General features: G+C 35.8%; 1 protein-coding gene across 5 annotated transcripts in view; it reads left to right on the top strand.

The window, feature by feature from the left end:
• The window catches only part of CACNA2D1 (calcium voltage-gated channel auxiliary subunit alpha2delta 1), a 439,617-nt gene that overhangs the window by 366,408 nt on the left and 47,347 nt on the right, over positions 1-25,862 (top strand). For 2 of the 5 annotated variants that reach the window (XM_075427736.1, XM_075427740.1), the window contains exons 13-21: positions 7,594-7,672; positions 9,749-9,798; positions 11,400-11,489; positions 14,465-14,533; positions 15,030-15,104; positions 16,474-16,548; positions 20,515-20,571; positions 24,636-24,707; positions 25,785-25,856. In XM_075427736.1, coding sequence (XP_075283851.1) covers positions 7,594-7,672; positions 9,749-9,798; positions 11,400-11,489; positions 14,465-14,533; positions 15,030-15,104; positions 16,474-16,548; positions 20,515-20,571; positions 24,636-24,707; positions 25,785-25,856 — 639 coding nt within the window. The remainder of the gene's footprint in view (positions 1-7,593; positions 7,673-9,748; positions 9,799-11,399; positions 11,490-14,464; positions 14,534-15,029; positions 15,105-16,473; positions 16,549-20,514; positions 20,572-24,635; positions 24,708-25,784; positions 25,857-25,862) is intronic. The other 3 variants (XM_075427738.1, XM_075427737.1, XM_075427739.1) reach the window with 3 other exon arrangements.

The raw sequence follows: 25,862 nt of genomic DNA, 5'->3' as shown, positions 1-25,862 counted from the left end.
CTTCTGGCTCATCAAAGACAAAGTCTAAGCCAGGTAAAGACTTAAAGCATCGCATTATCAGTAGTTCATCAATCCAATAATATTAAATTTAACAGAGGTAGATTAATAAGCATTGGCAGGGTGTTTATGCCTTCATCGTACTTTTAACCGAAGAGGAAGGGGCACTGCTTGCTGGCCCTGCAGTGAGTAAGGTCTGAGTAGCCGTAGTTCCACAAGGTGGCACTGCGAAGATGGAGAACAGTGTAACTGAATGCGCAGGTTTTTAGTTCTGTGAGTGTTGATTCCAAAATTTTTCAATACGTTTACCACAATGGTATTTTCAACCTCTACACTAGAAAATATCCCCATTTTCATCCAGATATGTTTTCTTGGTGAGGAAACAAAGCAAGCTGGATGAAACCACTTTTTTTTTTTTCATTTTTTAAACACTTTCGGAGATTCATGGCACTCACTTTTAAGACTTCCTCAGTGAGCGTGCAGCTTTCATTGTATGCATATGTTATGAAGACTTCAGGTATAATCCTCAGTTATTAGTTCTTTTTGTAGAGTAGTTGCATATAACTACACCACACATCAGTGTTCGTGAGTCTAACTTCCCGATATATTTAGACTGTTAAATGGTTTGGGACCCGCGTTATCTGTAGAGAGTTATATCCAAAGCAAGTGAGATTCTCCAATAATCTCCTAATATGTAATGAACTTAATTTTTCTTTTTATTTTAAAATAGAAGTATTAGCATTAGATCATTATGTGAAATAATTTTTAGTGTGTCATTATTTCCTTTCTTTATTAGACTCTAATTAGACTATGAATTTACAAGTTAGCATTGCAGGTTGAAGTCTGAGGTTGAATTGTAGTGAATGAAAGATATTAATGATAGAGAAGACTGCAAATATACATGTAAAGTGGGAGAAATAATTCACTGTGGATAAAAGTCTAGAAAACTAGTTCCAAGAACCTGCTCTATTAGTCTTTAAACCTGTGCCTCAATTAAAGTATTTTTGGATTGATGTCAGAGGAATTACTTGGATAGTTAAATGCCTTGCTGAATCAGAGCATAGAGGGTCAGTTATGGAAAGATTAGAGCAAGTGTTTTATCAAATGCATTCATACTTTCTTCATGTCTATAAATTTAAAGATGTCCAGCCTGCAATTATCTTTGCATCTAAATATCTGAGAGTTAAGTTCTTATTGTTTCACTTGTAGGTGATTCTCCCCGATTTTCCCAAATCTACACATATTTTCAGAGACTATAGCAAGGCAAGAAGCAGATCCTAATGTAGTCAAAAGTCATAATACCATACATTTCTTTTGGTGTGTCATGCCATTCTTGGTGTTTCCTAACTTGACATAAAATAGTGAATTCTGCATTTTGAGTTCTAGACCTTTAAAACTTCACAACCTTAGCACTTGATTAGGTTTCATACCTCACTGCTGAGGTCATCTCTATGTTTTTCCCAATTGCTGTTAAGGGCAAAACATCTAGGCAGTCAGAGAGACATGTACAAAAGCCTAAATCTCCAACTTCTGGACTTTTTTGAGCCTGGTATTCAGAGCAGTGGAAGTCAGGAATTTGCTCAAACTGAGAAACAGGAACTCAGACCTCTTTTGTATGAGCAGTGAACTCTTACTTAAAAGATTAAAGGCACCACTGTCACAGTCATTTTGAAAAGGGTGAGCTTTGCTCAGTCTGTCATGAGAAAACTAGCTTTGACTCATAGGAGTGAATCAAACAGCTGTACCCTATATACTAATAAATTATCTGAGGCCAGGTTGTGGGCTAGAGAAATGTCCAAAATTGTCCATAATGTTTAATTTTTAACAGATCCAACAGTATGGTTCTTGGCCTGTGGCAGTCAACTCTTTTGAATGATGTCTGGGTTCGGTTCAGGGAGTGGTGTGAGCCAGGTGCTGTTCCCAAAAGTTTTTTATAATAAGATCACTTGATACGGGGATGGGGTGGGGTGGTGGGGTGGACAGGGAGGGAGGAAAGCAACACAATTTAGCCATAGACATGTGAGCCACACTGTGCACTTGCGCACATGGCCTGTGAAAGAAAATGGGTATATTCCATTTTGTTTACTGCATAAAGATAGCCTAAGGAATCCTAAAACTTCCCTCTGGCACATCATTGAGTCTTACCCTGCTCTTAAATATGTAACTTTTATTTAACTTCTCCCTGTGCTTCCTAGTAAAAAAAAAAAAGCTTTAGTTTTATAGATACAACCCAAATGGTTCAGGACTGCATCCATGGAAGTCCTGAATCTAGCAGTTCAGCATGACAGATTCTGGACCAGATTTTAGGTGAAACTCTGTATTTGGTGCTTCCTATTGTCTAATCCTAGGTGGTTTCCTAGTTAGCACATAGAGTTTTCAGATCATCCTCTGAAATTCTCTTCTCGGTTCAAATTGGTCATAAATGCCTTCTGGTATCACTTAGTTCTCAGCAGAATCCAAAATCATCTTCAGATTTCTGCCCACAGATGTAAAGACAGTAAGGGAAAAAATGCATTCACAGTTATAACTATGGCAGCTTGATAACCACATAACGTTTCCCTGACCTATGGCAGAAAAGTACTGAAATGATTAAGTGGTTTAAAGGCTATACTTACAAGGGATTTAGAAGATGGAGTGCATAATAGAATTATGCAGAAAAGCAGTTTTATTATTTTATTCAGAAAAATCAGCTTGGTATATTGTCCTTTTATTTCAGAAGTGTTCCTGTTAAATATAAACTGCAAACATTTTTTAATCTTACCTGTTAATCTGTAAACACATTAAGGGGAAAAATAATTTCCCAGATCATACTAGAATTACTAAATTAGTTACTACTTTTTATCACAGCTTCTCTTGGTCTATAACAAAAGACATTATCTGTGAATCTTTACCTTCAGTTATAAAGGGTAGGTTAAAATATTCTGCAGTCATACTGTCATCATGAAAACTGAAGTTGCATGGTTTGATAAGACCAGGTTTTGACTCAGTTTGTTTATCTAATGGTAGAGAAAGATGCACTCCTGCTATTTTTACATGATAGACATAAAGTGATGTGATTCATCTTGCCTAGATCTAGTTGAGTAAATTAATCATGTAGCTCGCTTGATACTTGATAAAGAGACATACATATTTCCAAAGGTCAGTTAATCTCCTCCTAAACAGAGAGATGAAGAGATGCACATAAATGGTTATTGAGAGCTCTCTCACTGCAGCAGCACAAAATTCAAGACAAATAATTTATCTGTCAAAAAATATGCATGTTCATACACCCTGAACTGCTTGCAGAGTGGTTGCAGTTTCTCAGACTCTCGTATTACACATATTGCCTACGCCGTATGTAGTGGTCTAAACAGCAAGGGTGATTTTGTGCTTAGGTACCACTTTGAATTAAGCTGTTAATTTTCTGTAACACTCATGATACACCCAAAGGAAGAGTCTAATTGAACCTTGCTTTATTTTATTCCAGTAGCAAAATGAAGAAGTAAGATATGTAAAAAACAGCTGATATCTGTAGGGAAAGCATCCTTTTCACGGATAGCTCTTCACTTCTGTCTTCATCACAATTCTCGAGTGCCATTGTCCCCTAATATCTGTAGCAGTCAGAATCCTTCTAGTCACCCTGGTTTTTACAAGCTTTTTATGCTAGAGAGAAACACAAAATAAAAAGCAAATTATTTTTATGATTAGGCAATTTTATTTTCTTCAATACAATACTTCTTCCTCTATTTTCTGTAGCTTTGTTTTTTGTCTGCCACTTCCTCTGATTAGGAGCTGGATTTTTGCTTGTTATCCTTTGATGTCCTTCATAGGATCCTAGGATAAGTCAGGCGGCAAGGGACCTCTGGAGGTCTTCAGTCCAATGTCAGGAATTTGATCAAGCTGCTCAGGGCTTTGTCCAAGTCCAGTCTGTAAAACCTCACAGCTGGCAGACTTTATGACATATCTGGGCAGCCTGTGCCACTCCCTCTCTGACTATCTTTACATTAATTCTACACTTGCTTTGTTTATTAATAAGTATATTGCTTTACTACATACTGTAAATGAATAATACAAAGAATAAAAAAAAATTGTGTTTTCTCCCCCCAGATTAGTTTCTGAGTGAGAAAAATACAGAGAAATAACTACCCACTACCAGCACATGATATATCCTTGACAGAACCAACACAGCTCTGACTTGAACTCTCAGTGGTAGAAATTAGGACTCATATTTCAGAACAGTTTCAAGACTATCTGACTGGGCTGGCAGTGCAGACTGGTGCCCATCTCTAGTTCTTCTCCATTCTAAGGGTATGAGTTTTCTAGAAGTACTTCACTTTGAATAGTCCCACTGAAAATCAGAAAGTGAGACAGCTCCTATTTGTTTTTCTGATTGCTCCAATAGTTTTTATTGATTTGAAAGTTATGTTTCTTTAAGAAGAGAATAAATGGATCTCCCCTGTATGGAGACAAGGTTGCCCTTTCCCTGGGAAATGGTTTGGATGACAGAAGTGTCCGTCTGCTGGTGTGGATGGGGGAGAGCAAGAGTCATAGCAAAACAACCCGGGAACCTGTAGTCTACTCAGAACATAAGAGGCTGCGGAGAAGCACAGGGAAGAAATAACCAGGCCTTCACGGTGATGGAAAATAACTGCTTGGGATCAAAGAACACTTGGCTGTTTGCTTCACCTCAGAAATACACTTAGTTGTTTGAAACCAAACTTGAAAGGAAGGACAGTCAAAGGGAGAGGTGCTCACATGCATTGTGTCTGTTCTAGATGTTCCAATTGTTCTCAGTCACAAATTCCCTATTAAAAGTACTTAAATCTGTCTTCTTTTAGTTTAAAAGCCTTTTGTCTGCTTTGGAAAGATGTCTATAGGGAAAAGGTACAGACATGCATCTCAGTGCTTTGGCTGTCTCTGAGTCCTGTCACAGAAAATGTTAGCAGAGAGCATGTTTTTTGCTAAAACTGGCTTGTTTAGTTTGACTTGCTGACTCATTTTTCCAGCTGGTCTGTCATTCTACTCAATTCCAGATGAGGCAATAGGAAAAAGAAAACTCGTCTGAATGTTCCACCCTCTTGCCAAACCAAGTAACAATTAAAAACTCCAATTTTCATTGGAGTTCTTTATCTCTGTTAATTATCCAAGGAACAGTAAATCAGATATATTGTCCTCTGCTTGTTGTCAATAATTTAAATTCTAAATTATTTATAGATTAATTTCAGATTTAACATCCACCTTCTTTTCCCTAAATTACATACCATTTTGCAACTAGAATCCAATGCCGTGTTTCATTTTTACATTTGAGATCAACTGCTAGGCAGTCCAGTCTAACTGACTCGTGTTTTATATTCACACAAGCAAACCCACATGACTCAGTCTTAACTTACATAAGTAGTTACTCTGAATCCAAAAGAGACATCAAGTCACTCAACTATCTAACTGGTGGCCTTTAGTGGGGTTTTTCTTATTTCACCATCATTTTTGGGAGGAACGTAATCTGAATCAAGTGTTTCGTAGACACTAAACTGGCAGCAGTGTTGAGTCCATGAAAGAACAGGAGTTTAATAAGCAGAGACCTTGTGGGCTGAGAGATACGAATAGAAACTAACATTGTGACGTTCATCTTGGAAAAATAGAGGGTAATTGAATAGAAACAGAAAGATCCATTAGAAGAGTTATAGCTGACATTTTGTAAAAGAGGTCAAGAACAAATGGGGGATGGCAAATGTAACTTGAATTTACAATGGGATACAGTATTAAAAAAATAAATGAGTTGCAGACATATCAGGTGAAGTCATGTTCACACTGTAAGTATTTTCAAGGTAATAAAAGGCAGTTTTCATCTGTCTCTATCCATATGAACTATGACAACAAAATTTTACCATCACACATGTACAATTATTGCCATACCTGTCTGGGTAGCTAGAACTGTAATTTGCTTGACTCATTACTAAGAAATGATGCTGTATGGGATAGTCTTATTAGTTTTATTGAAAAACTTCAAATTTTGTCAAAAAAACAAGCACCTGAATCAGCATCCAGAGCAGCAGAGTAGTTGTTTTATTCTTCTTTTAACTGCAGAAACAAAGGGTTTTGCATGGATAACGCAAATCAAAACGTATGTTAATTAAAAATGACATCTAGTACAAAGCTTTGTTCACCCTTCTTGCTTATAGGGGTCAAAACTAATAAAGTTTCATCAATTGCTAGCTGCTGACTGATGATTTGGAGCTACTCTACAGCTCTTGGTTAATATATAAGCTCTGATTATGTCACGCAATTTTTGTGGCTTATTTGACAAATGAAGGTATAGGTAGCAATCACACGTGCTAAATAATGTGATGAAAATTTGTATAAATAATCATTGAAAAACTTAGCAATGATCAGTAGTTTACAAGGAGTCTCTTTATATTGTGACTATTACTTAAAAAAAACATTATTCAGTTATAGCCTGCAAACAAATTAGTTGTACTATGTTTTAATTTTAAACAGTTATCATGTTCCATAGAAAGGAATATGTGCTCTGATTTCATGTTGTGATTTGTGATTTATAAAGTGAAGTGGTGAAGTTACAGGTCCATAAAGAAGGAGACACTTGAAAAGGAAAGGCAGTCTGGTCCTTGAACATTCCTTCAGAGGGACATGATAGCAGTGAAGAGCTTATTAAAACTCTTGGGAATACATTTTTCCAACCTTTTACAGAAACACTCAGCTTTGGATCAAAGTATTCAGCCAGAAGCTGAAATACAGTGTTTGTAATTTTTCTACATGTCTTGTAGGAGTTTTAATTTGTGTACAGCAATACCAGCATTTATTTTTAATTTTTCTCATTTGAATCAGACAATTTGTGTGGCAAATAATTTCACCTGAGAAAGCTGTTTTCAGTCCAAAACTTGGATAGAATTTGGTGAATTCTTCTGAAGCCGTGACTCCCCTCAGTGTCTGAGATAGATGGGAGTTGCATTACCTAAACAGCATAGAATTATGCTTATAAAACACATAGCTTTAATGTATATCAAGAGCTTAAAGGGAGATATCAGAAGCTTAACCCTTTCGTGGAACTCTGTTGAAGTAATTTAGTGGTTTTACACAAAGAAGCCTGAAAGTCTGAGCAAAATAGGGATTTGTTTTCTGTAGTATCTGAAAATGTCATCTTTTTTTCCTGAAATTATTTTATATCCTAAAAAAACCTGTTTTGCATTGCTTTGAATTCTACTGCCATGCATATATTCATTTTAATTCATTGTGAGCATCTAATGTTGACAGGAGATTATGTCAACTAATTTAATAAACCTGAAGAGTTAAAATTACCACCCTAGGAAAAATAAAAAATAAATTTAAATGGTTCGTGGAAGGTAACAAATGTAAGAGCATTAAAGTATGAAAGATGTATGAAAGAACATTCTTCCTGACTTCTACTTCATGGATCAAATAATAGGAATATATAAAATATAATAAAAACAGTGTATCTATTATGATCATAAAAAGCACAAAATTCACAGTTTTCTCTTCCTCTTCAAATTCATGAAAAATCCAAGTATTGTTAACTTGAGAGTCACAGCTAATTAATGGCCTATAGTTATGTTATATGCATTGTTTTTTTAATTTGCATAGGTACGTGTGTTCACATTTTCTGTTGGTCAACATAATTATGACAAAGGACCCATACAGTGGATGGCCTGTGAAAATAAAGGTACTGTGTTTTTCATTGAGACAGTTCTTTGCTAGAGCTTTGGACAGGCAATGTCTTCATTAATGTCTAAAAAATACAGATCTTTTCAGCCTGATTTTTAGCTTTGTTGTATTTTTTCAATAAAAGATTCAAAGTTATTTGATGAAGTAATGTCTATATGGGTGCATATGCATATATAAAAAGCATAAGCTTATTTATTTCTGATTACTGTGTTTAAAATATTATATTGTAAGAAAAGTATCTTAGTATTTTTTATAAGAATAGTAATAAGACATTATCATTCAGTTTTGAAAATTCATTTTGTAATAGCCATCTATGAAAAGATGAAACTGATGACAGATGAGAAATTAAGCAAAGCTGTTTTATATTAAGGGGTCTGGACAAAGGGTTTATTTGTTTAGTTGGTTGGCTGGTTGGATTTCTTTCTGTTTTTCTCCAAAACTTACATGGGACCAGATGACTTGCATTATTTTTTTCATTTTTTGAGGAAAATATTAAAATTATTCTTACTGTGGTTTCTTAGCTTCTAAGGGCCTCTTACATTTTTAATTTTCATCCCAATTTCTTTATGTAGGGAATAAAAAGGTAAAAAAGGTTAAAGTAAGGAAGTAAAATGCTTTCTCCTAAAATTTCTACAAGAAAAATGTGGTCAGAAACATTTAAAAAAGGCGTGAGAAAGAGGTGTCTCAAATACCTTACAATATAATTATGGAACAAGAGATGAGATAAATACAGATAAAAGGAAAACAGAGAAATTATTAAACAATATTATTTAATATTTTAAACAGAACAATTTCCAGGCCTGACCAAAAATGTGAATGTGTTTATGAATCAGAAAGAAGGAAGAGGTGAGAGGTGGAGTAGGTTACAAAGGGTCTTGAAAATTAAGACTGTCAGGGAAGGAGGATAAGATACGATTCTTAGGCATGAGAATAACATAAAATAAAGGTAGGAGAAAGAGAAAGATATAGATACAGAAAAAAATAATAGTGTAGAAGAATCCATAGCCTGTATGAATAGCATACATATAGCCTCAGGAATCCCTCCGGACGCTGACAAGTCATGCAGAAGATACTACAACTTCATGAAGAGCAAATTGTATTGTCAAATAATTATAGAAAATCAGCATTTGTCTTTTTGAACAGGGATTTTTAACTAACAGCTTTATGTCTCAAAATAGTGCATACATGTGAACTCCATTAATTTATAACAAATGAGGACCAGCTGGCTTAAAGCATAACCACCTATGTCATCTTGTTATGGAGGCAAAATGAGCATAATCTTCTGTCGAAAAGTGAAGTGACAATTTTTTTGCATATCCAAAGAAGCAAAATTTTGTTTAATTTTTCCTTAATTAAAAGTTTTTATTTGCAAGTCACGCATTGCTTATGGCAAAGTAAATGCCTGACCTCAGTACTTTGACCTCTGCAGTCCTCGCCTCCTTCCAATTTCACTTCCAGCTTACTTGGTTACGCTTGTTTACGCTGGATGTCAGTGCCTGTCTTTTCAGTCTTATTGGTGCATATGGGGCAATAATTTTAACTCAAACAAATAAGTGATATAATCAGTGATGAATAAAGACGTTTCTGATGTTTAGTTAGAAGAAATACCGGTTTGATTTTTTCATCCTTTCCATAGAGTGTCTTCTACTTTTCTACTATGAACTTCACTGTTGTGGCAGACTGTAGCTATACTTGCACTCCTGCATGCATTCAGCATAAAATTATGTTGCTGTCACAGTGTGTTAAAAAGACCCTTACATATACTCGCACATCAGAGTAACTGGGAATTTAGGAGTACAAATTCAGTACCTTATCTCAGCTTTAAATCAACAGACTGAAGAAACCCGTTGTATACTCTCAATGCTTAAGAGTAACTAGCTTGGCCTATATGGTATGGTGACTCATCATGTGTGGCCACATGTTGTGATGGCATCTGCTAAAAAAGTATTCCATTCACATGTGAAAATTTCTATAAAAATTAAATTAGAAATCACAAGCTAAATGAAATGCCTCAAGATTAAAAGACTAGAAGTACATTATAGTAAGATGGCATTATTTCTGTTCCAAATTTTAGGTTATTACTATGAAATTCCATCCATTGGAGCCATAAGAATAAATACCCAGGTAAGTTCATTGGCCAAATGCAGATGCAATTGTAACACAATCAAGTGGAGCAATTTCTGTTCTTAAATATGTTGCATTTCACCTCTGAATCAATTAAATTTTAAGATACTACATAAAAAATAGAGAAAAAAATAAAGGGTTTTTTATGTATGAGGTATTATTCTGTTAAAGTATTCTAATTTATTTCTTTCTTTTTAGTAGTCTCAGCGAGCCAATTTACAATGTGATCCCTGCTTCCCTGGCCAGCTGGCCTATAGCAGCTTGCATGCATGCTGGTCACACTAGCATCCTCTGAAGCAGGCTGACCATGTGCGCACAACGTAGCGTTTGAAGTGATCTGCATCCTGCAGACCTTCTCCGCACAAGGATTATGTTCTGGGCTCAGTTTTCCTCCTGGCCTTACATAGTCCTTTGATCCTGAGATACGCAACAGTTTTTTTCTAAAGTTCTATAAAAGCAGTGATTGTTTATAATGCGTCTAGACATTCATGGTCTGGCTCCTACCCTACTTCCAGCACGATCTTAAGGGTGTGTAATACGTGGAGAAGGCTGTGGGTGAGGGCACGGCCCTACTAGAGCATCTGAACTCAGCTAAACAGTGACCTGGTACAATCCCGCTTATAGGAGAGGTTCTGGGATTGATCCAACCAGTCTGGGAGAGACACAGCTTTCTTCCTTCAAAAAGGATGCCGGACTATTTTTGCAGCCATGTGTGGGGATAATTAAGGGCACAACACCCTGGAATTATATGGTGTGATCCAAACTGACAGCGTAGATGAACAGATATTTTTTTCAGTTGTCTGAAAGTGCATGTATTCACATGTGCAGAAAAGCAGAGAAAGATCATTCTTTGTCCTTCCAAGGCCAGGCATGACATTTCTGGGCAGAAAATGAGTCCTTTTTTGGCTTGAATAAGAGTCCTTTGATTCTGTTAAACTCTTCCAGATAGTGTCTGGCAAGAAATATCCCTAATATGATCAGACAAATAGAAAAGGTTGAAGACTGAAACAAGTTTGATGGCATCCACTTCCAAACCAGACCAGAAGTCTGACATCTCATATGATCACCAGCTTTAGCTGTACTCCATGACTGAAGGAAGGCAGGGATTATCAGGTTTTTAAACTCTGAATTTCTTGTTTCAGTAGAAGTTCTGCAAGTTCTTGCTGTAGGAGCTTAACATGGCCAGCTGCTACACCACTCACTGTCCCATCGCCCACTCTCTCTTGTGGGTAGAAGGTTCTGCGATCTGCTTGTAATCTTATTATGTCATTAGCAATTAATTTTGGAACAGAAATAGTTGTAATCCTCACTACGTGGAAAGAGAGCAGTGATTATGGATGTGTAAGATCCATGTGACTGAGACTGAAACACAGGAATTGCCTTGGCAGTAAACACTGCAAACTGAAGACTGGATTGTTGGGTAGTAAAATTTTAAAGAATTAATTAAATACAACTCCTGCACTACTCCTATTAGTGGTGAATTTTGACTTGTGTTTACTGGTCTTTTTGTTGTTTTTATTTCATTGTTGTTTATTTTTTATGCTGTTTCTGGACTTGGTCTGATAACTGTCTTCTGATGAGTTTATTGCACTTTTTGGCAGGAATATCTGGATGTTTTGGGAAGACCAATGGTTTTAGCTGGAGAGAAAGCCAAACAAGTCCAATGGACAAATGTTTATCTGGATGCTCTGGTATGATCTGTATTTATCTCTAGTAAAGTAAGAATCTTAGCAAATCAGTAGCTGTAGGGGCTCATTTTTCACATTCCTGAGGACTCAGTTTCCTACAATTCCAAATGTAATACTCTTACATTTCCAGCATCTATAGACTTCAAAAGAGCAATTTCCTGAACAGCTGTTTCTAACATGCTGGTCATTACTTGCACCTAGCATCCTCCTAAGTGTTGTGAACTTTAACAGAGAAAAGCAATTTATCCTATGCACAGATCTTTACTCGCAGGTCATTGGTGTCTTCAAATTAACAAAAGAAAAAAGAAGCAAATAGTTTTCCAGTCTTGTACCTGTGCTGCAGTAGAGGTCATATATTATGTTACTGGTGTGGAGTTCTTTATTTTTTTAAGGCTTTCCAGACAGAATGAAATCTGTCCAGGTTACTGGGTATTCACACAGATTTGAACTTGGATCTTTAAACTGTCATGGTTGTTGTAATTACTTGCTTGCTCAAGGTAATGATTTCTTTAATTGGACAGTGTATATAATGGGGAAATAAACAAAAAGATATATTAAATGCTTTCCTTAATGCTGAATTTATCAATTTGGTCTTGTTAAACAAACATATTCAGGAAACTACGAAATGCGAAGTATTATTAGCAGCAATCCACTCTGTTGCTCTAGATAACCTACATCTAAGTAACTCTAACTAGGCAAAAATTACTGCAAAATGGTCATCTGGAATCATGTATTTATCAAAGTTCACATGGTCATCTAATGTCATGTCAAAATCCACTTCTTCCTCTCAGTCAGCATTACTGTAAAATTTTTATCAACACATCATAGAACTGAGCATGACACAGAGGAACCAGTTTTTCTTCTGAATTTCAATATCCAGAAGTTCATTAACCATGTTTTCTTGATTAATGTTGAGGTACTTACTGGAAACATAAACGATGTTATAATGAAAGATCATATGGTCTGTACATATCCTGTTGTAAAGCCAAAGCTAAATTTGTAACTGGGGATGGAAAGAGATCTGTTTAATGAAGTAAAACAAGTGATACCTGCAGATCTCTGTTGTGTTGCTTTATATTTTCAGTGGCTTCATTCAGTCTTTCCTTCAAACTTTTCTACATTCATGTGCTATGTACGTATGTTTGTGTATAAATAATTCTGTCTATATATACGTTTTTGTGTGTGCATACATATATATTTGTAAAAAGTAGGACATGATCTTTTTACTAAAATATCTACTAAGTGAAGACCAACCCAAGATAAATTGTTGAGGTGAAGGCTGAAATTTGTGGACTTTCTCATCACAGATGAGAACATAAAGGCACAGGTATGTCTAATCCACTCTGGAGCCTTTTCCTGCTTCTTGGTTTTAGCAGAGATTGGGACTAACTTGTCACACTGGTTCTTTATCTTAAATTCCCTAAAGCAATTCCATCCTGTAGGACTTGCCCTTCTCCTACTTGTGCCTTGCTGGACTTTTTCCTATCCTTTTTCTCTTACAGTCCAGCAGCTGCTTTGGGGCTAAGGCTAAAAGAATGCAAAGTGTATTACATGAGGCCACATTTGAATTGAACTTAAGTTCAGGTTATGAAATCCTGAAAAGGTACTTTCATTTGACACTGTCTTTCAAGACCGTCTTTAATAATTTGATGTATTTGTGGCAATTCACGCCTCTTTTCTTGCTCTGTTCCTTCAGATTTTGTTACAGTGTTGCTCTGGCCTCAGTTTCTGCAAGATAATATCAGAATTTCCAGATACTTCTAGGTTTACCAGTTAGTCATAATTTGTTCACAATTATTGTCCTCTCTAACTGCATGTTTTTGGGGGAAGGTGGGTTATCCCCCATACATACCCCTCCTGTTTCATTATGTATCTCTTCAATGCTTCTGAAAAATATCCTGCTCTCTCTTTTCTTCTGATTCATCTCAATTTCTTGTTTCTCTTATTCTCTTAAAAACTCCACTTTTTCTCTTCACCTCGCTTGTTGTAATGTTACTAACTCTGATCTCATCACCTTTGATTTGATACACAAACTTAAGTTCGTGAAGGAAGGTTTAAAATTCAAAAAGGTGCTACTGGACTGGGCAAATGGAAAAATGGTTTCATCAGAGTGGATTAATAAAATATTTTAGCTTATTTTTTCCTAATGAAACAAAGTCAGAGAAGTGATATTGTTCCTCACTAAAATACATAGAAGGAGTAAGCATCAGTGGGGGGGGGGGCAGTAAATTTGAAAATAAAAACAAACTTTATGATAAAAAAAGCTCAAAGTCAGCCTGTGGACAATTTAGAATGGAAAAAAATCTTTTCAGGCTGTCTGAATGTATAGTTTTCTGGATGCTATTTTCAGTATGAGTTGTGATTGTTAAGAAAGGGAAAACCAAATCTATTATATCTTCCCAAATAAGTGCAAATCCCTTGCCTCAGTACCGGAAGAGTCTATGTGATTTTGCAGAACTGAGGAAGGACGCTATTGCAAGCCATTGAAATGTAGTGATGAGAAGAAAAGTAGTAGCGTTACCTGTTGGATTTTTCTTTTGATTTTGCCTGTATGTATTTGTTGCCTACCTATTTACTATCTTTAGGTTTGGTTTGGCTCTCTACTTTTTTTTCTTTTTTTTTTTTTCTTTTGCCACTACTATCTTGATGTTTTAGTATAATGTGAACTGTAGCTGTAAACATGTTTTCAGAACATTCAGCTTTTATTGAACTGTTATAGCCTAAGTTGCTGCACACATTCTGTTTTTAAAAAGTATTTTGTTATTCTCACACATGAACACAAAAAAACGTAATTTTAAGTTTCTATGTGTAAAATCAAGGAAGTATTATTTTTTTTTTCTTTTTTTTTTACAAACTAAAACTCAGTATTCTAATGTTTTGCTAGAGTAATCCCAGGATTCTTCCAATATATTATAGTTCAATATTTGTTACTTAACTAAAAAGTCTTTTTCTCCCCTCTATATGTGATTATTTCCTAGGAGCTGGGCCTTGTGATTACAGGAACTCTACCTGTCTTCAATCTAACAAAGGAACAAAATGGGAAAATAGTAAGCTGTTATTTAAAGGAAAAAAAATCAGTTATTTCAATTAAATTTAATGCTAAACTCCTTGAAAAAATGTGTATTTCCATAAAGCTTCTACAGTTTGATTGTCTTGTACATCAGACAGTTGCCCAACCTAATCATGCAATAATAGCTCCATATTGGTGCTCGTAATTTAGTAGCTAGATCACTGGCAATGTTAATGCATCACTTTTGCTTTCACCTGTTTTGTTCTTACATTTGTTGTTTATTCATCCAGGAATGCATCCATATTCATCTTTAGAAACAGTTTTCATGTTCCGTGTTAAATTCTGAAGTATTGAATGTTATTTTAAATTGCTTGGATATTATTTAAAATATTTAGGATAGACAAAAAAATAGGCAACTTTTCAAGTAGTATCTGGCAAACAAGGTGAAGGCAAAATCAAAATTCACTGACTGTTGCAGTTATTCTGCACTGTAAATATGCAAAACATGTTCTAACATTTTTGAATCTTGCTAGAATCAGCTGATTCTTGGAGTAATGGGGGTTGATGTCTCTTTGGAGGACATAAAAAAACTGACACCCCGATTTACGGTAAGTTGCTTGCATTGGTGGTTTCTCTTTATGTCTGATTTATGTATGATTTCTTTGGATGCTCTTTCATGAGTCACACAGCAATGACTGGATGAAAGTCAAAATAACAGCAGGCTTCTTTTCATATATTCTTTTTTATTGTGGTAGATTTTCTGACAGTTTTCTCTCCAGCCATATATGTGCTTCTGTGTGAATTTCCATCAAGATCCATCTGTAAAAGCCAACTTTTACATGGGAGGATATATTTCAAGTAATTATTTTCCTGTAGCTTAAGGCTCTGCTGTTTAGTTGAGTGTTTGGTTCTTATCACAGAGTAGAGTAGGCACACATTTCAGCTAATAATAATACTTAGCTTTTATATAGGACAGTTCTTTATAGAAAAGTTCCTTAATGTGCATGTCCGTCTGTACCCTACTTGGTATGATTGATTTATATACGTACACTTTTAGCTGGGGAATTTCTGACAAAATGACTAGTACTGTGGAAAACAACAGATGAGGAAGCAAAGGAACGTCACAAATTCGACTGAAGGCAAATGCAGAGTCCTGCATCTGGAATGGAATAATCTCATGCCACAGTCCCATCCCCTACAGGCTGGGACAGAATGCCTCAAAAGGCAGGAAAGGGCCTGGGGGTCATGGTGGAGGACAAGCTGAACATAAGTTAGCGGTGTGCCCTAGCAGTAAGGAAGACCAGATGTGAACACCTGCAACTGTGTCCAAATTTGATCTTCTCAGTACAAGAAATACACGGAGATGCTGGACAGAGTCCAGTGCAGAGCTGCTAAGTTGGCCAAGGGACTAGAGTGCTTGGCAAATGAGAAGCTGAGAGAGATGGGTTTGTTAAGACTGAAGAAGAAACCTCATGGGTCACCTAATGGAAGTTGTGGAGAAGATGGACCTCAACATTTTTTGAAGATTTATAGCAAAAGACAAGAGGCAATCCACGTAGTTGCAGCAATGGAAATTGTAACTGGAAATAAACTAAAAAGAAAATCATTGTGAGGGTGGTTAAACACTGGAACAGGTTGCCCAGAGAGGTTGTGGACTTGCCATTAGAGGTATTCAAAGACATTTTGAAACCTAGTTCAACTTTCATGTTGGATCTTATTTTGAAGATAACTCTGCTTTCGGTGAAGGGTTGTGCCAGGTGACCTCCAGTAGTCCCATCAGCCTAAATTTTTCTCCAAGTTTATGATTCTAAAAGAGTAATTATTAAGAAATTACCTTCTTTGCGTTAATATCTCACATATTTCATCATGCCTGAGACAGTGTATTTTCCTTAATGTGACCATTGCTTCAAAACCATTAATAAATCTTTCTTTATTACTTAGAACCTTATAATGCTAAACCTCTTTTCTTTCTTTCAGCTTTGTCCAAACGGATACTATTTTGCAATTGATCCTAATGGGTATGTGCTACTTCATCCAAATCTCCAACCAAAGGTATGAAGAACTTTCTAATTTATTTCTCTTTAATAAGGGGACATTGTCAGAAAGAACAGAAACATCTAAGATCTGCTGAAAGTGCCAAAAAGCCAGAGAGCTATAGTAAAGATTTCTCAATTGTGGGGGTGTCTGAAAAATCCGTGGTGTACATATGGTTTCATCTAAATCTGCTTTAGTCAGCACAAAGGCCAACATCCCCTCTTATTGAATTTGGTTAGCAATAAAATAAAAAACGTGTATATTTTACACACACAATTTTGTATGTGAAATATGTGATTTACTATAACTATCATTACAAAAACAACTAGTGGTAGTTGTAATAATACTGTGAATGACAGAGTGTTGCAAGATGCTCTTGAAGCAAACTTGGAGGAGGTTACTAGTGCACATGTTTATTTTGTGATGCTTTCTCATTTCAGAAATCGAAACTTCCATACTTGCAAAACCACAGAAACTGGGGGCAAACACAATGTATTTTTCTTCTTTTTTTGTATCTGTTTCACAGAATCACAGAATAGTAGGGGTTGGAAGGGACCTCTGTGGGTCATCTAGTCCAACCCCACTGCCGAAGCAGGGTCACCTACAGCAGGCTGCACAGGACCTTGTCCAGGCGGGTCTTGAATATCTCCAGAGAAGGAGACTCCACAACCTCCCTGGGCAGCCTGTTCCAGTGCTCCGTCACCCTCAGAGGGAAGAAGTTCTTCCTCATGTTCAGACGGAATTTATTTGCTTATTAGACGGAGTTTATTTGCTTATCTTCTGTTTACCAGAGCTGAAACATGAGCTGCAGCGCTGGGATGGATCTAGCTGAGCACTCTTTCCCAGAATGTTAGATTTTTTAGTAGTTCAACTTGAGAAAGGTCTTTCATCTTTAAAGATGAAACCTGTATCTAAATCTGATTAGGATGCAACTTATCTCAAATTCCAGGAAAATTCAAACTAATATTTAAGTCTGACTTTATATCCAGTGACTGTAACCCTGACCCTATGCAGACTCCTATGTTACATGTATCTTCCGTAAATAAGCTGCCTCCCTGGCTTTGATGAGATATGTCAACACGAGCAGATGATTTTTTTTCTGAAATAAGAACCTTAGTCTTTGTTTTAGGGAAGGTTTTCTTTATGTTAAACAATCTTGTGTTTAGTGGAATATTTGAAAATGTTCATATTTGAATTCCATTAGAAACATACCTTCAGCAAATTTTGTCTTATGAGTTCATAGTGCATAAATGCAGGATTATATAAAAGACAAAGTTAAAATTTGATTAACTAAAAATAATTAAGAAAACTTACTCCAATAAGATAAATGTATGAATTGTTTACAGATAAAAAGTTAGAAATAATAAGGAATCACTGTAAGTATTGAAGACCAAACAATATACCCATGCAGTTCAGTTGTCAATATAAAATTTCTCATGAAGATGGTTTCAGCAATACATGGCCAAGATAAATGGAAGATATCAATACACAGGCAAATAAGACAAAGTTATTTTTTAGCAGTTGGTACACTTTAGAGAAACTTCTTAAGTAATGAAAGCCTGTATTTGCTGCCTTTAGGCATGGAAATACTGGTTTTTTTGTAAATTGGATGCATGTCAAATATTATTTCTCCCAGACATGTTCCCGTGGCAGAATAGCAGCAAGTCCTCGACCTCTTGGCTGTGTGACTGTCCTCCTTGTTTACACCCCAGAAAGTCTTATCATAGCTCCAAGAGGGATAGCAGACCCTCTTTTCAGTACTTCACTGTCTTTAACTGTCAAAGGCAGAGAAAGAAATGAAGAATTCACCTACATATTTTAGTGATTGATTTAATTCTTAAATGGAGGGAAGTCAGCATTATGAATATGTGAATTAATTGCCTGCTGAAATAATGAATATGTGTGAAATCTTTTACCAAGTGTGTAACAAAAGAAGAAAGAAAAAAATATTCTGAATAAAAGAAAGATTAAATATGCCTTTTGATTTCTTATGAAAGGGGAATTTTAAAAAGAAAAAAAAGGGAAAAGAAGGATTTCATACAGTTTTCATAATTTACAAGGACTTCAGTTTTTGGATATAGGCATCATGTTTCCATATGTTAAAAAATGATAGTTTTGATTTTATGATTTTCCTTGGTGGATGTCTGAGACAAATACATGCATCATTACTGGCCGAATCTTTTCTTCATTGGAGATTACTAGAAATCCAGATGATGGAGAGTACTCTATTTATTTTTTCCTTATATGCAAATAAGCCTATTTTTTTTTTAACAGAAGGAAAATAAAGTCAAGCAATGCAGTATTCTCGTTTTAGGCACAATCTTGGGAGGAACTGATGGATATTAACACTGTTCATCTCATGTATGCTATTATACTGCAAAGTAAACTCGTAACACTGGAGAATAAAGACCCTTTGTTAGAGAGTGAAAAATTCAGCTCATCCCAACTAAATCTAGGCAGACTGAGATGCCCTATTAGGATACTAATTGTCATGGCTCCTCGGTGTAGTTGTCTACTTAAAAGGATACAGAAGTCCAGAGATGCTTTCACATACTGCTCAAATGTTTGATTTATAGTATGTTTAAAAAAGGGTATTTTATAGAGTGATATGTTTTATGTTACAGAATAATGTCTAAACGTAATATTAAGTATATGCATTGTTATTGTTGTTATTAACAGTTACACAGACTAGACTTTTTCACTCCCAGTTTGTTTGGGGTGATGCATGCTATTCAGACTGATACCAGAACTACGTTTTAAAACTAAGGTACACTACAAAGACAGATGTATTTGGAACTCATGGACTTACTTTAACATGTCATATTAATTTTAGCTTAACCCCCTGGTAGCGTTAACTTATTAACAACATCTTAACCCTCTTTGCCAGCAATTTTTCATAGATGTAAACTAAAACATAACTACGTCTTTACCTTTGAACAGGTGAGGGTGTATTAAACTTCCAGTGGTCCCTTCTTCTGAATGTCTTCTGCTTTCCTTCTGAAAATCTGCTACCTCAAATGAAAACTGGTTCAACACAATTAATATTCTAAGAAATTGTTTTCCAGTATGACCTCACACAAAAGAGTCCCTAGAAATTCAGAACTTGTAAAGTTATTTTCACAACTGAGAAAATTTAACAAAAGGGAGGTTCAAAAATGGATTAAAATCGTTAAGAACTTTTCCATCACATGAAAACTACATCAAAGCATAATACAGGAAACCATTTTTTTTAACTTTCAGTTTAATATGGTTTTAAACTGCCTAAAATACCATTTTTCAAGTTCATGTAGCAAGTTATATTACGTTTTTAAAGAAATGCTTAATTTTATGTTTTCTGACAATTTTCTTTGTGTGTCTATGCGTGTGTGTATTTTTCTCATTGTCTTAGGAGAGAACAGGTGGATACCCCACCAAATAAAATTGGTCACTGAAGTGAGTTCATTAAGCATGTGTTAACAAGATTAGTCTTAATTAGATAAGCTTTGAAAACAATAATTCAATTTCTGAATCTGCTCTAAATATTAGCATCCTTTTCCTCATTTTCATTATGGTTCTGATCAAAATCCATTTAATGGTAGTTCTGAAACTCCACATGCCTTCAGGAGGGTCCAGTATTTTGTCTTACAGTTTATGGTTTTGAAAGAAATGCAAGAAGAAATGGTATTAAGAGCAGATAAAACAGTGAGCACAAAGTGAAACACTTCTCATGCTATATTTTAATTTTGGTGGAGTATGCGGGAGGGTGAGCTCTCTGTTAGCTCAGTTCACATCATTTAACATATGTCTCATTTTTGTTTTCCTACAAAAAGATTTGTGTGTAATGCTGACAGAGAGCTCAGAACTCTTGATCAGAATGAGGGCTAGTCTCTGCTTCCAGTAAAGGTGCACTGGAGACTATAGATGTTGAGGGAAGACTTCCATTCTATAAGTAGACTGTTTACTAATAGTGTAACAATATAAATTACTGCTTTTTTGTTACTTCAGCAAATTGGTGTGGGCATACCAAAAGTTAAATTGAGAAAAAGGAGACCCAATGTGCAGGTAACTTTGGATGGAGGTGATTAATGCATTAGAATGCATAGACCTGGAAATACAATTAGAAAGCTTCTGCCCTGCTTACTAGGAAAAATCTAACTAGAGAACTGTTTACTTTGACAAACAGCTTCCAGAGCATGAAGCCTGCATCCTTCCTTGCTTAAATAATAGAAAACATGTTATTGGCTGTAGTGAAGGGCATTCCGTTAAATTATGGTGCTTTACTAATAGGTGCTAATTAGAGCCATGCTGTAAAAATTATTCTTCAGATTTTGAAATGAATTTGAAGACTGGGAAAAAAAAAGAGACTACTTGTGCTGGCTTTGCTTGCATAAACCAAAAGTCAAGAGATCATTCTTACAACTTTTTTGACAGGTTTTATTGTACAGTGTATGCTGTATAACATTACAGAATTCAAATGAACCATTCAGTTTTTTTCTGGGGAAGTCAGAGTAGGGCATATGTTTATCTGCTTTTACATTGAGTTTCTCAGTTTAACAAACACAGCTTCAGAGGATTAACTGCCATTAAGCAAACAGGGAAAAGGAAATGGTAACAGTTATGTAATGCAGTCCCCGAGCAGAAAACACTTAATGAAAACTTAAAAATCATTAAAGGAACAGATTAATTATCTAACCAGTAAAATAACAACATTAGATACAGTATATCAATGTTAATTTCTTACACATACGGGAATATGTAATGCAGAACTGGTGGCTTGCATAACAGCACCAGTAAAACATGGTGTAAAATCCTGAGCTAATTCAATTCAGTGATTTCACCAAGCTTGAAGCGGCTGTGTTTATACCACATCTAGAAGACCACCTCTGGCCTAGATTTTTTGTTTATGCACTGGAGAAAGCAGCACTGGAACACAAAAAAATCTCAGTGTTCTGAGCCGCCTTGGCTCCTCAGCGTGCCGGGCTATGATTTGGCTACTGCTGGGTTTGCGTGGCAGTTCTGGCTGCCCAAGGAAGTGCAGCTCTGGGCTCCAGTCCACTCCAGATGCTCCGGGGTCTCCCTCTGGAGCCCAGGATTTTGCTGCCTTCTTACGATCGTTTATTTTAAAAGCCTAACAGCCCGTGTCTTCATTAGTACTGCAGGTATAAGCAGGAAGTAAGCTCCTGCAACTCGCACCACAGAAGACTTCCATAGAATTTTTGAGAATACCGACCTCCCAAAACACACGACAACGGCATTTTAATGATCTTTTTTTTATGTTGCTGCACCAGTTCTTTCTTTCTTTGTTTCCTTCTTGGTTTGTCATTGAAGTAACAGATCTTTGCCTTTATGCTGAAAATGGATTGCACTCCCTTTATTTGCATGCTTCATTGCTAGTGATTTACTTCTGTTTTCTTTTGTTACGTTGTGCTGGTGGGTGTGGTGGTGGTGTGCTTATTCTAGTCATGTCGTGTGCATGACTGGATAAAGAGAAGAGCAAACTGAAGAGTAAGTTTGTTTCTTCGTGGCTTGGAATAAACACCCCTAAATGGCAACCTTGGAAGAAAAAATTATGGAGCCCAAATACTGGTAAAAACACATGCTTGGGGGAAATAGACATAGTAGGGAGAATGGTCTTCTATTTAAAGTACGGGTCTTGGAATTTTCTATTCTAATTTCTAATGGATTTCTTTGTGCCTGAGGCACATAACATAATGTATCTACACATACTTAGTTTCTTCATCTATTAAAAATCATTAATTAAGTATCTTATGAAGAATGTGTGGTGATATAATGTAAGTCTTATAAAGAACAGGAGCAAACATTTAATATATACTTGAATTTTGACATACTGTTAAAGTTGACTATTTTGTCTTTGGGACTCCTTAACTATGGCTAGCCCAGGTTATCATTTGAAATGAATATTGACCTTGATTTGATGTGATGGCTTTTGGTTTTCTTTTTTTTACCATTTCTTTTCTTCTCTGTTCCTTTGTGTGTTGAAATGGAATGTGAACTTCACAAATGCCTCCTCTGCCATGCCATTGCCTTCATGCATGCTGTTTGGGTTTGACCATGCTGTTCATTACCCATTGCATGTAAGAAAGTTTATTTTTTAATTTATTTTTACATTTTAGCTTTTTGCTATTTATTTTGAGAGTGTGGATTTGTTGGGGGGGGAAAAAGCAATTGCATAACAATAATTAAACTGTTTTGAATTAGTAGAGAGCATATGTTAATGCTATTATATTAAAGTTACTAGTTTTATCTATCCTATATAAATAGGAACATAAAAATCTATTTGAAGTTATCAGTAGACATTTAAAAGCAATATCTGGAACCTTTGTCTGAAATATTTCCAGTGCATATTCTCGTTCTGAGAATAAATTTGTTGGCTTTTCTCTTAGGAGACAGTAAGTCTTACTTGTTAAGAACAGGAAAGATTCCATATACCCAGAAACGTGCACATTTGTTCAAGAATATGAAGGAATAATTTTTTGTCTTCTAACAATATTCTATATTACAGTCTTGAAAATAAGGTCTATTGTTAAGCTCTTAATGCTGCAGACTGTTTAATGAAGGCATCTTTTACGAGCTATTCAGGATGTAACTTTCTTCCAGTACATATATATATTTTTATATATATACACACACACAGAGGAAATATGTACATAAATTGTAAGGAGACATGCTTGCATTCTTTGATAGAATAGTCGCATGTACATTTGTCATGTACCTTTGCCAAAGAATGTTAGGATAGAACAAATTTAATAATAATTTTGAAAGAAAGGACTTTAGTCTACCCTGTAAATAAGTTAGTGTATCTGAATCACTGAAATTCTCTAAAATTGTCAGAATTTACACTAGTCTTGAAATACTAGTATCAGCTAATGACAACTTCTGTGTTGCTAGTCATTTGAGAAACAGTGCTCAGTTACTGATAAAACTAGGCCTTGAGATCTTTTCATGTATGAACTGTCCTATTACACAAAGCAAATTATTATCAGTTAAAATAAATTGCTAAATCTGGAATTTCTCATCTTCTGTTCTAAACTATCAGATTTGAATGACTAAATAACACACCCCATACTCTTTTTTCTAAAGATCCTTTGTTAGGTGGGTGCACTGTATAACTACTGAGTGGTGAGGATTGAGGATTTTTACACCACATGTGATATAAAGTCAATGGGCTTAGCCAAAATTACTCAAAATAAAAGAGTCAGATTCCTAACAACAGGTATGGAAGATGGCTCTGCCCAAGTAAATGCAGACTGCAACTGAGAAGGGAGTAGAGGCTGGATGGTGATCTGAGCTGGTTCAGCAGAGCTACAATGGCCTTTCCTCACTCCTGTGGGACCAGGGTTACTACAGATGCATACCACCAAAGCTCTGTGCGCTCCATAGGCGAGGGCTGACATCATCTACGTTCCTTAGGTCTGGAAGGTGCTGGGTCACAGTGTTTCTGTGCTGCAGGTTTTCATTTTTTAAATTGCGATAACAATATTGATGTCAAGAGAAATGCATTCAAAACTGCAAGGTGTTCAGGGAAGTCCCGTAATGCTGACAATAACAGTGATTTTTGTCTTTCGTAACAAGCAAATCACTTGCTATAATTGCTGCCTCTTTCAGTCTTGAACTGCAGTCCATTCCCACTCCATAACAGCAGGTCTGTAGTCTGCTTTTGGCAAAATTGCGGAAGAGTACAGTTGTCTCATCTTACTGACTGGAAAACTCCAAATTTCTCTCTCCCTCCTTGGAGTCAGGACACCTCATGAGAGATTCATATCTGGTGCTTCCTCTGATGCATCTTCTCCCACCTTTACAGTACATGACATACCAGCAATAGGGGAAGCAGCTTCCCAGCATGAGCCCCATACATGACAGACTGTGGACACACATTGGCCATTAGTGTTAATTTGATTTTCACTTAACGCAATTAACCTCTGCATCTAATGACATAAAATAAATGAGAAAGGGCCACTAGTACTTCATCATGCTGCAAGAGATTAAAATAGATGGGTAAATAAGCCCAGTTAAGTAGCTTACTTTGAAATGAAGAGTTTACAATGATTTGTAACATTGCAGTCCTCAGTCTTTATTATTTGATCATTCAATATCTTCTGCTTCAGAATCCTAAATCCCAGGAGCCTGTTACACTGGATTTTCTAGATGCTGAATTGGAAAATGATATTAAAGTAGAGGTGAGATTTCTGGGTTTCTTAGTGCTTGTTGCTGCTTGTATTTCACTGTATAATAACTCAAAAGCAATGAATGTTCTAAATTTTCACTACAAATGTCAGTTTTAAATTTGTCAAGACAATGACTTTACAAAGAGATGAAGTTCTAATAAAAAAAATGAGACCTGGTATTATGTGCAAGGGCAATGCATTATATTCCTCTAATTTGGAAGACATCATGATTGCTATTTAAATAATAATTCTTCATTACATGGCAATTCCTGGGGAGGAGGATTGTAAAATTTTTCAAAACAGAACGCTTTTTAATAGGGTATTAATTTATTACCTGAAGTATTTTTAAAATATTTCCCTGTCTCTTACTAACACATGCTTATTGCTGTGGTGAGAGAGAGAACTGAGAAATACAGTTAAGTGTTGACAACTAATCAATTCCTCTGCATATTTTTCAGTTAATGATTTTGTAATACGTTCAGAAATCAGAATTTTCAAAAATAGTTTGTTAGTTTGTGAAACAAAATGAAGGTTTTTAAACTTTTTACATTTTTTAACATATTTTTTCACTTCGTTTGAAGTTGTTCTTTCATAATGACACCAATCAGCATTTCTGGGTATCTGTTATATTCTGCCTTAAGTTTCTTTTAAATTCTTGCTTCAGAGAGGAATTACTCTCACACTGGTATAAAAATGTTTTTGTGAATCACTGCTGCTACCAGAATCACACAGATGTGCTGGGAAGCACGAGAAATGTTAGTCAAAACTCCTCATCCGCACAGAAGTCTTACTTTCTTTTGTGCCCAACATCAAGGGGTTTTATGGGATGGTCTTGCTATGCAAAATATACCAGAATTGTTGCTTCATAACTCTACTGATTCAGTATATATTTGCATAAAGCAACTTCTAATTAGAAAAAACTAGAAATTGTAAATTTAACTTTTTTTTTTTAAAGAGCTATGACTTTCCTGTGCATTACCATTTTCTGTGTTTCTATGAAATATTTTGAGTCACTGAAAGGATTATTCATGTTACGTGCAACACCTAGTGCTTTTTTTTCTTTTTTTCCTTTTTCTTCCTTGCCTGCAGATTCGGAAGAAAATGATAGATGGAGAAAGTGGGGAAAAAACATTTGAAACACTGGTCAAGTCCCAAGATGAGGTAAGA

The sequence above is a fragment of the Opisthocomus hoazin genome, chromosome 8, assembly GCF_030867145.1.
Source record: "Opisthocomus hoazin isolate bOpiHoa1 chromosome 8, bOpiHoa1.hap1, whole genome shotgun sequence".
NCBI classification, from domain to species: Eukaryota; Metazoa; Chordata; class Aves; order Opisthocomiformes; family Opisthocomidae; genus Opisthocomus; species Opisthocomus hoazin.
The sequence above is the reverse complement of the archived record's forward strand: the minus strand, read 5'-3'. Positions and strand labels throughout refer to the sequence as shown.